This window comes from Ctenopharyngodon idella, chromosome 10, assembly GCF_019924925.1.
Source record: "Ctenopharyngodon idella isolate HZGC_01 chromosome 10, HZGC01, whole genome shotgun sequence".
NCBI lineage: Eukaryota > Metazoa > Chordata > Actinopteri > Cypriniformes > Xenocyprididae > Ctenopharyngodon > Ctenopharyngodon idella.
The window spans coordinates 9,984,064-9,996,943 of NC_067229.1; the positions used below are offsets into that span (position 1 = coordinate 9,984,064).

The 12,880-nt window shown below is 37.0% G+C and overlaps 1 protein-coding gene across 1 annotated transcript; it reads left to right on the plus strand.

Moving 5' to 3' along the window:
• The first annotated feature begins 6,715 nt into the window (after window positions 1-6,715).
• LOC127521882 (C2 calcium-dependent domain-containing protein 4C) lies at window positions 6,716-12,129 on the plus strand. Its single transcript, XM_051911349.1, has 2 exons — window positions 6,716-6,854; window positions 8,341-12,129. Exon 2 carries the CDS (start codon window positions 8,381-8,383, stop codon window positions 9,644-9,646), a length of 1,266 nt encoding a protein of 421 aa, XP_051767309.1. The 5' UTR covers window positions 6,716-6,854; window positions 8,341-8,380; the 3' UTR covers window positions 9,647-12,129.
• Window positions 12,130-12,880: the final 751 nt, after the last annotated feature.

Consider the following 12,880-nt stretch of genomic DNA (forward strand, 5'->3'; position numbering starts at 1 on the left):
AATTTTGCCACTAGAGGGCAGCAGTAGGCTTCTTATTGTTATGGAATTGTTACATTGATCAATCTAGCCTAACTATAGCTAATAGGTTATGCTGTGTATCTACCTGAAATTTCTTTTTCAAAATTATGAGCGCTTGATTTAATGTTTCTACGTTTAAATTAAAGCAGCACAAAATTAAGTAATACCATTATATACTGCAATACTTTGGTATATTTGAGTGAGCCAACATGGATTGTGACAGGCCTGTAGTTGTCCAAAATCATTGCCATCAACAGGCTTATGATGTAAATCCCTTGTATATATGAAGTTAAAGCACCACACTTCATAGTACAGTGAAAAGGAAGAAAAGGCTTATGCTAGACAGCCATTCCATAAGATGTGAAGGACTAATTTGCATTTAAAAGGTATAAATCTTGATCATAGGTGGTAGAGCTCTCATGGAATGAATGGAGTTTTTCTCACATGCCAAGATCCATTATGAAGGGCCTTTGTCAAGACGTCACTGGAGTTTTGCTGCTCAATTATGACGTCGACAAACATGGTTTGAAGGTCAGTTAAACTGAAAGGTCTTTGATTGGAGGCACGACCACTGCATAAAGCATTGATGATCTATGGTTCTGATCTGTCATGCAAGAGCTGTTGCTAAAATTCACAGAGCCAGGACAAATGTTTTGTTGATCGATACATTTTGGTTTTATTATTCAGGGGCCTTTTTTTAAAAACAAACTTAAAGGGTTAGTTCACCCAAAAATGAAAATAATGTCATTTATTACTCACTCTCATGCTGTTCCACACCTGTAAGACCTTCGTTCATCTTCAGAACACAAATTAAGATAAAGCGACGAGAATATTTTTGGTGCGCCAAAAAAACAAAATAACGACTTATATAGTGATGGCCGATTTCAAAACACTGCTTCATTAAGCTTCGGAGCGTTATGAATCAGCGTGTCGAATCATGATTCGGATCGCGTGTCAAACCACCAAACTGCTGAAATCACGTGACTTTGGCGCTCCGAATCGATGATTCAACACGCTGATTCATAACACTCCGAAGCTTCATGAAACAGTGTTTTGAAATCGGCCATCAATATATAAGTCGTTATTTAGTTTTTTTGGCGCACCAAAAATATTCTCGTCGCTTTATAATATTAATATTGAACCACTGTACTCACATGAACTGATTTAAATATGTTTTTAGTACATTAATGGATCTTGAGAGGAAATGTCATTGCTGGCTATGCAGGCCTCACTGAGCCATCGGATTTCAACAAAAATATCTTAATTTGCGTTCCGAAGATTAACGAAGGTCTTACGGGTGTGGAACGGCATGAGGGTGAGTAATAAATGACATTATTTTCATTTTTGGGTGAACTAACCCTTTAATTGTAACCTTTAAAAAAAATTGACAAGACTAAAAAAAACTAAACTATAGTCAACATTTGAAGTGGATCAAAAAAAAGTTAAAGCTGTCCTAAGACAAGAACGGGTATTGCTTTTTGGTTTTAGGACAACTTTGATGAAAGGTTTTGATCCACTTCAAATGTTGATTAGTATATTTTTATTCCATATTGTATTTTGTGACTGCAATCTCTACTGGATTAAAAATCCTTTTCCAGTAATCATAAATGACTTGAGAACTCGTGTAAATGCATTGGTCAAACGATGTGGAAACCCTGTAAAACCTTTTATCTTGGAGTTCTCAAGTCATTCTGAATATCTTCTTTTATGTTCAGCAGAAGAAAGAAACGTATACAGGTTTGAAACAACTTGATGGTGAGTAAATGATGACAGAATTGTCATTTTTGCCCTTTAATGTTTCTTTATAGGTAGAACTACTGTATTTGAAACATCCTTAACCCATCATAACAGGGTCTTGCCCTCCAGACAGGAGTGTTCTTCTCACCCACTCTTCGGCTGTTGCAGATTGGCGGGTCGAGCGATTCAGACAAGAGGGTGATGGGAAAGACTTGAAGTCTCCCAGGAGGGTATGAGAGTGTTGTTGTCGCCAAGGAAACCAATGACGGGGAATGGAGTTTAACAATAAACCCTACTGTGAAATGAGTGAGTGGTGTTTATTCTCTTCCTTTCTCCCCACACCTTGCGTGTGTCAAAGAACATAAATGAATCCATGTGAGCCATACACAGCTTGTTAGAACACTAAGCACTCTTGGCCTTTTGGCTGCCCAACTGTGACCTTTATTCATTTTCTAGGTCAAGCCTGTTGTCTCGTTATTCCTGATCTTTATTTCTGTCCTATATAGTCATAGCCATCCAACCAAACTCTTGAAACAGAGGCACACAGTGTGACTGGGTAATGGCACTTGACACGAGTTTGTACTGAATTTGATGAACAAACTCCTTTGAAACAGACGGTCGAAAATCTTTTAACTGGCTTGATTTCTGAACATACATAGGCTATCTATGCTACATTTAGCATTAAAAAACATTGTCACATTTTACTCACCCTAAAAATGAAAATTCTGTCATTAATTACTCACCCTCATGTCATCCCAAACCCGTAAGACCTTCATTCATCTTCGGAACACAAATTAAGATATTTTTGATGAAATCCGAGGGTTTCTGAACCACACACAGGCAGTAGGAGATGCGCGATTAATCGTAAAAAGATCGCGATCTCGATTCAAGCACCCACCGGATCCTACTTTATTAACGACAACGATCTGTTACAAATATTCACATTATCACAGAAATACTGCGATACAAATTTTAAGTTAGTATTTAAACACGGATGTCTATGATAGCGATCAAAATAGAGCAAACTTCCTTTTGAAACGAACTTGGCACGTCAAATAGCTAACGGTTGTATCAATTACATCTAATTCCACTAGGTGGCAACAACTGACTGTTAAAAAATGTATGTCATTGAATCGTTCATTCAAAAGATTCGTTCAAAACTGATTCATCCAGCAATGAAACAAGTATTTATTAATGTGTCATTGAATTCATTCAAAACCATTTTTTAAATAATTCATTCAAACATTTTCCAGCAATTAGAGTCAGCAATTTATATTTTGTCAGAACCTCTAGTAAATTACATGTTATTTTGTTTGGTTGTATATTCAGAATCGTGGGAGAATCATGATCTCTATTTGAAACCAAAAAATCGTGATTCTCATTTTATCTAGAATTGTGCAGCTCTAATAGGCAGCAACATCATTGCACCTTTTGAGGTCCAGAAAGGTTGTAAAGACGTTGTTAAAATAGTCCATGTGACTACAGTGGTTCAACCTTAATGTTATGAAGTGACGAGAATACTTTTTGTGTGCAAAAACAAAACAAAAATAACAACTTAGTGAACGCAGTGACCTCAATGACTTTGCTGCCTATATGTGGTTCGGAAACCCTCAGGTTTCTTCAAAAATATCTTAATTTGTGTTCCGAAGATGAACAAAGGTCTTACGGGTTTGGGACAACGTGAGGGTGAGTAATTAATGATAGAAATTTCATTTTTGGGTGAACTAACCTTTTAAGATTCTTCTGAGGAAGAATGTACTGGTAATTTTTGTCTCGTTGCGATTATAGTAAATAGGGTTTTCTTTTTTTTTTTTTTTTACTTCAAAAAGGACACAAAAGCATCATAAAAGTTTTGTAAACATGTTCCATAGGACTCGTTCGCTATATTCCATGTCTTTGGAAGTCATACAATAGGTTTGTGTGAGAAACCAATCTAAATTTAGGCTGTTAACCGCTGAGACGGAAAATGTTACCTATCAGATTGTGCTACCAGCATCATATTCATGTGTGGTTTGAGGCTTTGTTAACGTCCATACATAGCCCTACCCTAAACCTATAAAACAATGCAAATGTAGTGTTGGTAGCACTATTCGTCAGAACACCGGATCCTTACGCTTTTGTGAACCAATTCATTGAAAAGACTGGAACGATTTAATCACAAGATGGAAATCTCAATAAACTATATGTGCTGATATCAATATTTTCATAAAATAAAAACATATGTTTTGTTCTGTTTCTCACACTAATATCATATGGCTTCAGACTTTAAATATAGCACATGAGTCATGTGAACTTTACTTTTTTTTTTTTTTTTAGTTCTTTTACATCATTTTTTGAAAGCTCCAATTCCCCGGAACAAAGTCATACAAGGATGACACGAGTAAATAATCGTGTGAGAGTACATGTCCATAACTCAATGTTTTATTCTCTATTCCTGAAGCCCCACAGCATCACCTCGGGGTTTCTTCCCCTCAGGTCACTATTTGGAACCTGTTCTATTTCTGCTCCTGTAAAAATCTATTTGTTGCCATAGATATGGCAAGGTCTCCAGGGAAACCAATGGCTAGATCGCGGCAGAAGATAGGCAAGTGATTTAAATTAAATTAAGTCAAGTGCTTTTGCGCTCCACTGACTTCACTTTTTCAGAACAGTCAATTTTAGCAATGACTGAGCAACTAACAAGCGATGGTGGAGTACTTATTTTGTACATCCTCTTCTGTGAGAACAGATTTAATCAACTTCAACCATTACTGTCTGATTGAAGGCTACTCACTGTTGCTATTGCTAAAGCTAATTATATGAGCAAATTACAATAATGTGCAGGAAATAATTAATCACAAAGGTCTGAACGATTCTGGTAATGAGAACATTTCAGATTCAGAAAAGAACAAATAGAATATATTAATAAATAATTTTAATTAAAAAATAAATCTAGAATTCAAGACAAAATATTGTACATAATGACTTTAACAGCCTTTAAAACTGGCAATGGCTATTAATAAAAATAGCCTCATAAACTTAAGCTAAATGTGAATTATTATTTTAAACATTACTGATTACAACTCACAACGTTTGTTGTGATATATATGAACAATCAGGAACACTGATCAGAAATCTCAAGCCTTGACAATTCTTCTCGGTTCATTTTGGGCAGTGGTGGACGAAGTACACTAATTGAGTACTTGAGTAAAATATTACTTCAGTAAAAGTATTATATACTCCTTTTTTAAATTTTACTCGAGTAAAAGTACAAAAGTACTTGATTTTTAATGTATTTAAGTATTAAAAGTAAAAAAAATGATCGATATTTAATATTTTTATATTATATATTTTATATAATCCTACAGCTAAACTACCTGGGGGAGGTGGAGTGTCTGGGTCTGACATCATTATGAATTATTATGAATTGTCAAATAGCCAGCACTAGTCAGTAAGGGAGATTAGTGGATGCACATACATAATATGTATTGATCTGCAAGTAAGAAAACGTTTTATTTTTTTTATTTTTTTATAATACACTATCACTAACAATATAAAATAAAATATATTAAAATATCAATTTAAGTTACTTTTTATGTGCAAACTAATGAAAAAAAAAAACATGTAAAAATGAGGAAGAACAAAATGTGTTGACAAACAATATAAAAACAAACGTCGCATATGGCAAAATGCATAACATTTTAAGCGGAACGTACGCTATGCAAACAAACTTTTATATCATTCGAAACAACTACAGCGGGGAAGATGCATTCATTTGCGTTATTTCATTGTTTTGTTTCATTTTCTACCTAAAACCTACCCCGTTGAGACTGTAATACACAAATGGACATGTCCGCATTCAAGTATTACAGTGGGCTTAAACAGCTCGCCCTTTTACAGCATATTTACTTCGCAAACAACTGACAGTTGTGACCAAAATATGATTTTCATTTACAATAATCAATCATAAAATTCGACACTAGTAACTTACTTTTCGCGCCATCAGTCTTGCTCACACTCAACTCCCATTCTTGGCTCATTTTGAGTCTGACTTGTGAATTGTTAACTGAAAAAGACTCGCTCTGACCGGATCATTTGAGTCGGCGAGTTGTTGACTCGAGAACTGCTGCTATCGGATAAGTCCACTTCACGAATGAATCGTTCGGTGAGATTTGAGAACCGATTCAACAGGTTGGTTGAAAAGAATCAGCTCGTTCACGAATCGTTCACCGCTTTCGCATCTCGGAGCAGGTGACGATTTCCTAAGTTCAAAATAACGAGGAACGACATGTTTTTATGAAATGTAGGGGAGTAAAAAGTACCATATTATGCTTTGGAATGTAATGAAGTAAAAGTTTCTCAAAATAAAAATACTCCTGTAGAGTAGGCTACAGATAGTCTATTTGAAAATCGTACTTAACCCTCTTCTGCACACATTTTGATGGTACATGATAAAAATGGTTACACATCATTTCTTGGTTCATTTGTGAACACTTTATTGATAAAACATGTTTGCAGTAAATAGGGCCTATTGCGTTGTGGTGTGGCTGATTGGCAGAAGACCCACAGAATAAAACTCAAGTGTTTTCGTAGCCTACATTGTTCCGAGTTCCGTACAATGAATGGACAAACGTTAAGGAAACCGACACACATAAAATCATTCCGTTCCGGTGTTTTATTTATTTATTTATTTTTATTTACGGAAACTGTTCGGAATAATAGCTGGTTCTCCGTTTCCAGTGAACCCTAACTTGACTTTATTTCAGGTACTACAACATGCATATCCTTTTAACAATATTTGAAACAATAATCTTTAAATCAAACAGGCACAGCACGTTTTTTAAACCCAGCATTTAGCCCTGATTGTTTTCAGACCTCGGCTTCGCTGAATCGATACATCTCCAATCGGAAGAGCATCGTTTCCTCTGATTGGCTCGTTCAGGAGCGCGTGTCTGCTGTAGGACTATATAAGCGCAACAGGCGACCTGCGGATCTGAACCTCTCTCACCGCATGCTGGGGAAAAGACAGCACACAGACAGACTAATGAACACTGAAGTGCCTCTAAAGGTGAATACTGTGTGAGGATTCGCAACGGAGAGGAAAATCATTAACAAATCCAGTAAGTAATTTACTCTTAATGCAAGAGGTTTAAAAGTTTACTTTTCTTGAACTTCATTGTAATTAAGAATTGTAATTATTTGATAGGCTATATATCAGACGATTATTTAGAAATTACTGATTTATTTTACATTTCAAAAAGGATGCACTTAGACATTTAAGAAATTCTGTCATAGCCTATTGAAACTCATTATAAGCTGTTGTCTTTGTCTTATGCTTAAATCAAAACACACATTTAAGATGCATTCACTGTCCTTTTTTGTGGGTTCAGTACAAGTACATGTGAAATTGATACAACTCTCACCGCCTGGTTACCCTTTTTTCTTTTGTAGAGGAAAAGCTGGATGTTGTGGTGGATGTTACATATTTCAAAAAAACAAAAGGAATCTGCTGATTGAGATTATGTAATTTTGTTTTTTAAACACCACAGACAACAAAGTCAGTTTTTAATGAATTCTGAAAATTAATTCTGTTTAATTTTGCTGTAGTATCAGTTGTCAGAGAACTCTGAATCATACAAACCATCCGCATGTTCAGTGCAACCTGTTGCTATTGCTGTGCATTCAGTCTCAGTTTGGATATTTAATAATAATAATAAGAAGAATTAAAGTAATTATTCAGTCACTTTTGTGTTAATCTTAACATCTTATCATATTTAAACATTGTTGTTGTTGTTTTTTTGTTTTGTTTTCTTTGGCGAGACTAAATCTAGCTGTTCTCAATTCTTGTCCGAAGTACCCCAGACTGCACATTTTGGATGTCGCCTTATCTGTCGCACCCAGTGAAGGTCTCTTCAGCTTGAGCTTTTCTTGAGCTGATGATATTAATCAGGTGTGTTGCATAAGGACAAAATGTCCAGTGAATGGGTACTCCAGGACCAGGACTGAGAACAATAAAGGAAAAAAATTCATCTTCATGATGCCAGAAAAAATGTCAGACACTTTTTTTTTTCTTCGGTTTTCTTTGTCTACAGTCATAGTTTTTCAAATATCATTAGTTTGTTTAATCTGTATTTGTCTGTATTTGTTGATCTTGATATTCCTTTTGTCAGATAATCTGTTTATTACACACCAAGTATATACTTTAAATGAGCTTCATGTGCTAGCATGGCATGTAGTTTTACTCTTTAATCAAGAAGTCAAAAAGAGGCTTGAACCTCCACCCACCTCACAAAAAAAAAAAAAAAAAAAAACTTAATCTGTTGTCACCTAGTGTAAAATAGGTGCTCGGAAACAGAATGATTGCATTCGCTTGAGGAGATAACCACAGCAACAGTGTGCAGCTTAAACACTTAATTAACTTTGCAATATATTGCAACCCTCAAAGTCCCCCCTGAAAATGACTGTATATGTCACCCTACAACATTACATATGTGGGACAGTTGTTCATGATATAATGGTACATTGTCGTTGTAATGGTAAACGGTAAGGTATTATTAGCTGTGCGTACCTAAGGCTCATTGCTGAACGTTTTGTTGCTTGTTACAGGCGACAGTGCATCACCCAGTGGGATAAGCCCAGAGGGATCATGTGGGTTCTGGAGAAGATCCGGGACTCGGTTGAAACAAATGTGCTCCGGCAAGGAGAGGCAGGTGACAAGGGGAAGGCGCCTGTCTATAGCAATGTCCTCACACCCGATAAGATTCCAGATTTCTTCATCCCTCCAAAGCTGGTAAGCTGCCCACCAGAGACTGAAGCTTCTGACGTCAAGTCCAAAGAAAGTCTGAGACCCTCAACATCTGAGCAAACCATCAGCAACAAGAAGATTAGCAGCCCTCGTAGCCCACGATTGGTCAGCAAGTTGGCAGGAGACACCAAGAACCTACTTAGGGCGGCAAACCGCCACATCATTCAGATCGAGAGTGCGGATGACGTTGTAGCAGGTGACACAAACGCCGACCCTCAATCCCAGACCGCCATGTCACTTCCTTACATTCCAAAGACTCAGACTTCTTATGGCTTTGCTACGTTGATGGAGAGTCCCCACACCCGGCGAAAAGAATCCCTGTTCCACTGTGACCACACCAGCCCAGTAACGTCACCCAACACCCAACGCAAGTCCCAAAGCAAGAGCAGCAACGAGGGGAATCACCTCAACCCTCCGGACTTCAACACCTCGCATATAAACCCCTACCGATATTTTAGCGGTGGCGAGAGCGACACTTGCTCTTCGGCAGAGTCCTCCCCATTCAGTTCACCACTGCTCTCTCGTTCCGCCTCCTTACTCAAGATCTTTACCCATGAGACACAGGCCAAGGTCGCAAAAGGCAAGCGGACATTTGCCAGGCATAGTTCCTTGTCCACGGATGAGTGCAGCTCGGCAGAGCCCAGCCCTAACGTTCCTAGACGGAGCCACTGTTCCACCTTGCAAGGTGGTGGAGCTCTAGACCATCTTCATGGCGCAGACCGTCAACACAAAGAGCACACCATCAACATGCACAAAGGAGGCACCGTCCGACTTTGTTCAGACTACGACGCAGGTACAGCCCGCCTGCGAATCCGCATTATGGCGGCTGAGGACCTGTATGATCCCATGTTTGACATTAAGAGCATCAACTGTTGCGTGTCGCTATACCTCAATCCAGGCAAGTTGCAGAAGCAGAGGAGCACGATAATCAAGAATAGCCGCAATCCCGTCTTCAACGAGGACTTCTTTTTTGATTCAGTGACTTCGGCTCAGGTTAAGAACCTAGCTTTGAAGATCAAGGTTGTGAATAAAGGCACTAGCCTGAAAAGAGACATGCTGTTAGGTGAAAGGGAGGTCCCGTTGTGCAAGCTCTTGTCTGGATTTTAGACCTTCAGAATGGGACACTGGGACACTGTCTTCAAAGGTGGAAAAAGGTCTTCTGTACTATTTGCTTCATTGTCTTTCATGAAGCCTGATACGGTAGTTGAATTAGTATTCACAAATTCCGGGGAAAAAACAACATAGGTGTAATTTGCGGGTGGGATGGGGAGACATGTCCCCATCATTTTTTGCCAGGGTCGATATTGTCCCCACAACTTTTTTTAAAATTTTGTGGCACGGATGTACCTAATACAAAGTAAACATCTCCAGTTGACTATCAAAGTATTAATTTAATTAGTTTATGTTAAATAAGAGGCGATATGGCGCTGGAACGTGTTGTTTTTGAAACTGTGCCGAGTGCTGATTGCCACTGATTTCAGTGGCGGCGGCTCATGCACAGTCTTCACACAGACGAGCGCTTTAATCTTTTCCTTAATGCTGTTGCAGAGACTCTCTATTCGTTCCGGTGACATGACAAAACAAAATGCACACAAACGTGTCCCTGCTATTGATATACAATCATTATGATGAACATCTTTGGTTTTAATGAGAAACAACAAAACAAAAATTATACTAGGGTGGATTAGAACCCAGAACCTTTGAAACGCTTAACAAAAATTCTATCACCAGACTGTTAGGACACATAAACATCACCTGAGCCTGTGTATTTATTCACTGAAGTAAAGACTCTTGGGACAAAATATGTAGGATGAAGCACCCACATTAAACACGAGTTCTATGTCGATAAATGAAACTCAATGCACTACTGAAACTGATTTCTGGAAACAGTAATGTTATTTTTGGTACATTTGTTATTGTACATTTCTGATGTAGCCTCCCCAAACACACACACACACACACTCCTGTCCCACCCACTTTTTAAAACCAAGTTCTGCCAATGAAGATCAAGGAATTAGCATAGCTCTGAATTTGTGAATTTGTAAATATAGAAGAGTCTATGACAAAGTCTTTTTGTATGTTGCCTTCTGTATTTTGGTTGTTCCACTCATTTAGCCTAATTAAAACCAAGCATTTACCTTTTTGATTGTAAAGACTTTTTTCTACAGAGCCGCAGTCCTTTGAAGCTACACAATGGCCCTCTGTGCTAATGTTAGCTTTGATCCTGGATGCATCTGCTGTCTAATTTGAAGGATAAATAACCAGACTGAACAATCTTGCGTCACACTGCATGTGTTTGCGTAAACTTGTAAATATGATGACGTATTCTTGCAACAATGTACAGAATGTCATTTGGTGAAACCCAGAAGCCTTACTAAAGAGCGATTTTTGCATGTTTAGAATTTGCTCAAATTGCATCGTTCCTTGACTGAGTGTGATTATCTGTATCTATCTGTTGGATATCATATGAAATAAGTGTTCTGGCTTGGACTCTTTGTCAAAAGCCTTTTATGAAACAGGGTCCGTATGAAACACTTTCTTTGAAAGTCTTTCCATGCACACTACTTACCCAGAGGAAAGTATAAAGTGAAATATTTGTGTTATATTAAGATTCAAATGCCAATCTATGCCACATTCCATCTGCAGTTAAAAATATTCTCAATTCATATGGAAAGGAAACAGAAGTATATATGCTGCATGTGTCATTATGCAAATGAGTGATCTGATATGCAGTGTGTTTTTTCAACAGACAGAAACCATATGAATAAATATTTCAAGTGGTTGAAATATGGCATGAATATGATGATGGATGGGTGGATGCTTGGATCTTATTCTGTATCAAGATATTTTACCAGTAAAATCAGGAAAATGGCTATTACTTTATTGGAAGGAATATCTAGCCTCCTTTAATGTTTCATAATAAATTACACAAATTTAGTAAGTGTTTATTCCTTTCCTGGCTCCACTTTATAAATAAAGAGCAGAAAAGGCATTTTTGAGGTAATGAGCTGGCTAGTGCTCATTAAAAAGTTTTTAAAAAAACATAAAAATTGGCCCCATTGATACTAGCTAATAGCCGGTTATTACACAAGCAATGCAGGGAATGGAAAGAACGTTTCTATATTTATGATCTGTGGATTGTGCAGTAATTATTTGAGTGCCAAAAGCATATGAAGCTTTTCATTTACATTCAGGTGTTTCATTAAGTCTTTAATTTCCTAAACCACTCGAATGCTGGAGTCTTCCTGTGTTAACAGGTGTACTTTGCAAAATGAAAAAAGTGCCAATCCTATGTACTTGATGTAGAAGTGAACTGTTCACTTGGCGTTTAGTGAGATTTGTTCATAGTGGATCCTGTCAACTCTGGTGTTTGTAACTTGTGTGCATGGATAATATTTTCACTGTGGTAATCAACCTATAATATTTTTGTGAGTGTGAGCTGTTTGATGGAAATTTCAGTGTACATTTTCTGCACCTCTGCATGGATGTTCAACTGGTGTATTTGTATCTTTGATGGACAATGTTATTTTATTTTATTTTATTTTTCTTAAGTTTGCAACTCATGAAAGAAATAAAAATACCAAAACATTTGTGGCCATTTTGAATGTTATTTAATTTTGTTTGATCGATGTACTTTAGTTTAACTCCACTGGTACTCCACTGGTGCATTTTGTATACTAGTAAGGTGGTGAAGACTCTTTGTTATTATTATTCACGACACATGATTTGAGGGTATGCTTCATGTGTGGATAATGAATTTATAATAATGAAGGAAAATATGCTTTTCAAAGCTGTCCAGTCACATCCAGATCTCAAAATGTTTTGTTATTGAATATCAATGCAAAGTGGTTAGTAAGGACCTTAATTAGAAAATTTCATTCCACCAATGTTATTTTCAATCAATATTTTTGTAAGAAACTTTTTTTCTTTGGGAAAAAAATTGGTTGCTATTATTTTTTCCCATAACAGTTGTACAGAGGCCAGTATAAGTAACCATAATAAAAGACTTGAGAGAGTTTTATATTCTGATAATTGTAAATATAAATAAAACCTATGTTTAAAAGAAAATTTTGTCAAATCTTTTATGTGACAAGAATCACCTGGTGACCCCAGACAAAATTTATTTAATTCAGTTATAATATATAATATAGTTATACTTTAAAGGGGACCTATTTTGCAAAATTCACTTTTACATGGTGTTTGAACACTACAAATGGTAATACACACTTTTTTATAATCCCCATAAATCAGAAGCAGTGACTGAAAATAAGCTATTCCAGATTTCCCCCTACAGTGATGTCACAGTAAGGACAAGCCCCGCCCATGACTGGTGATGATCTG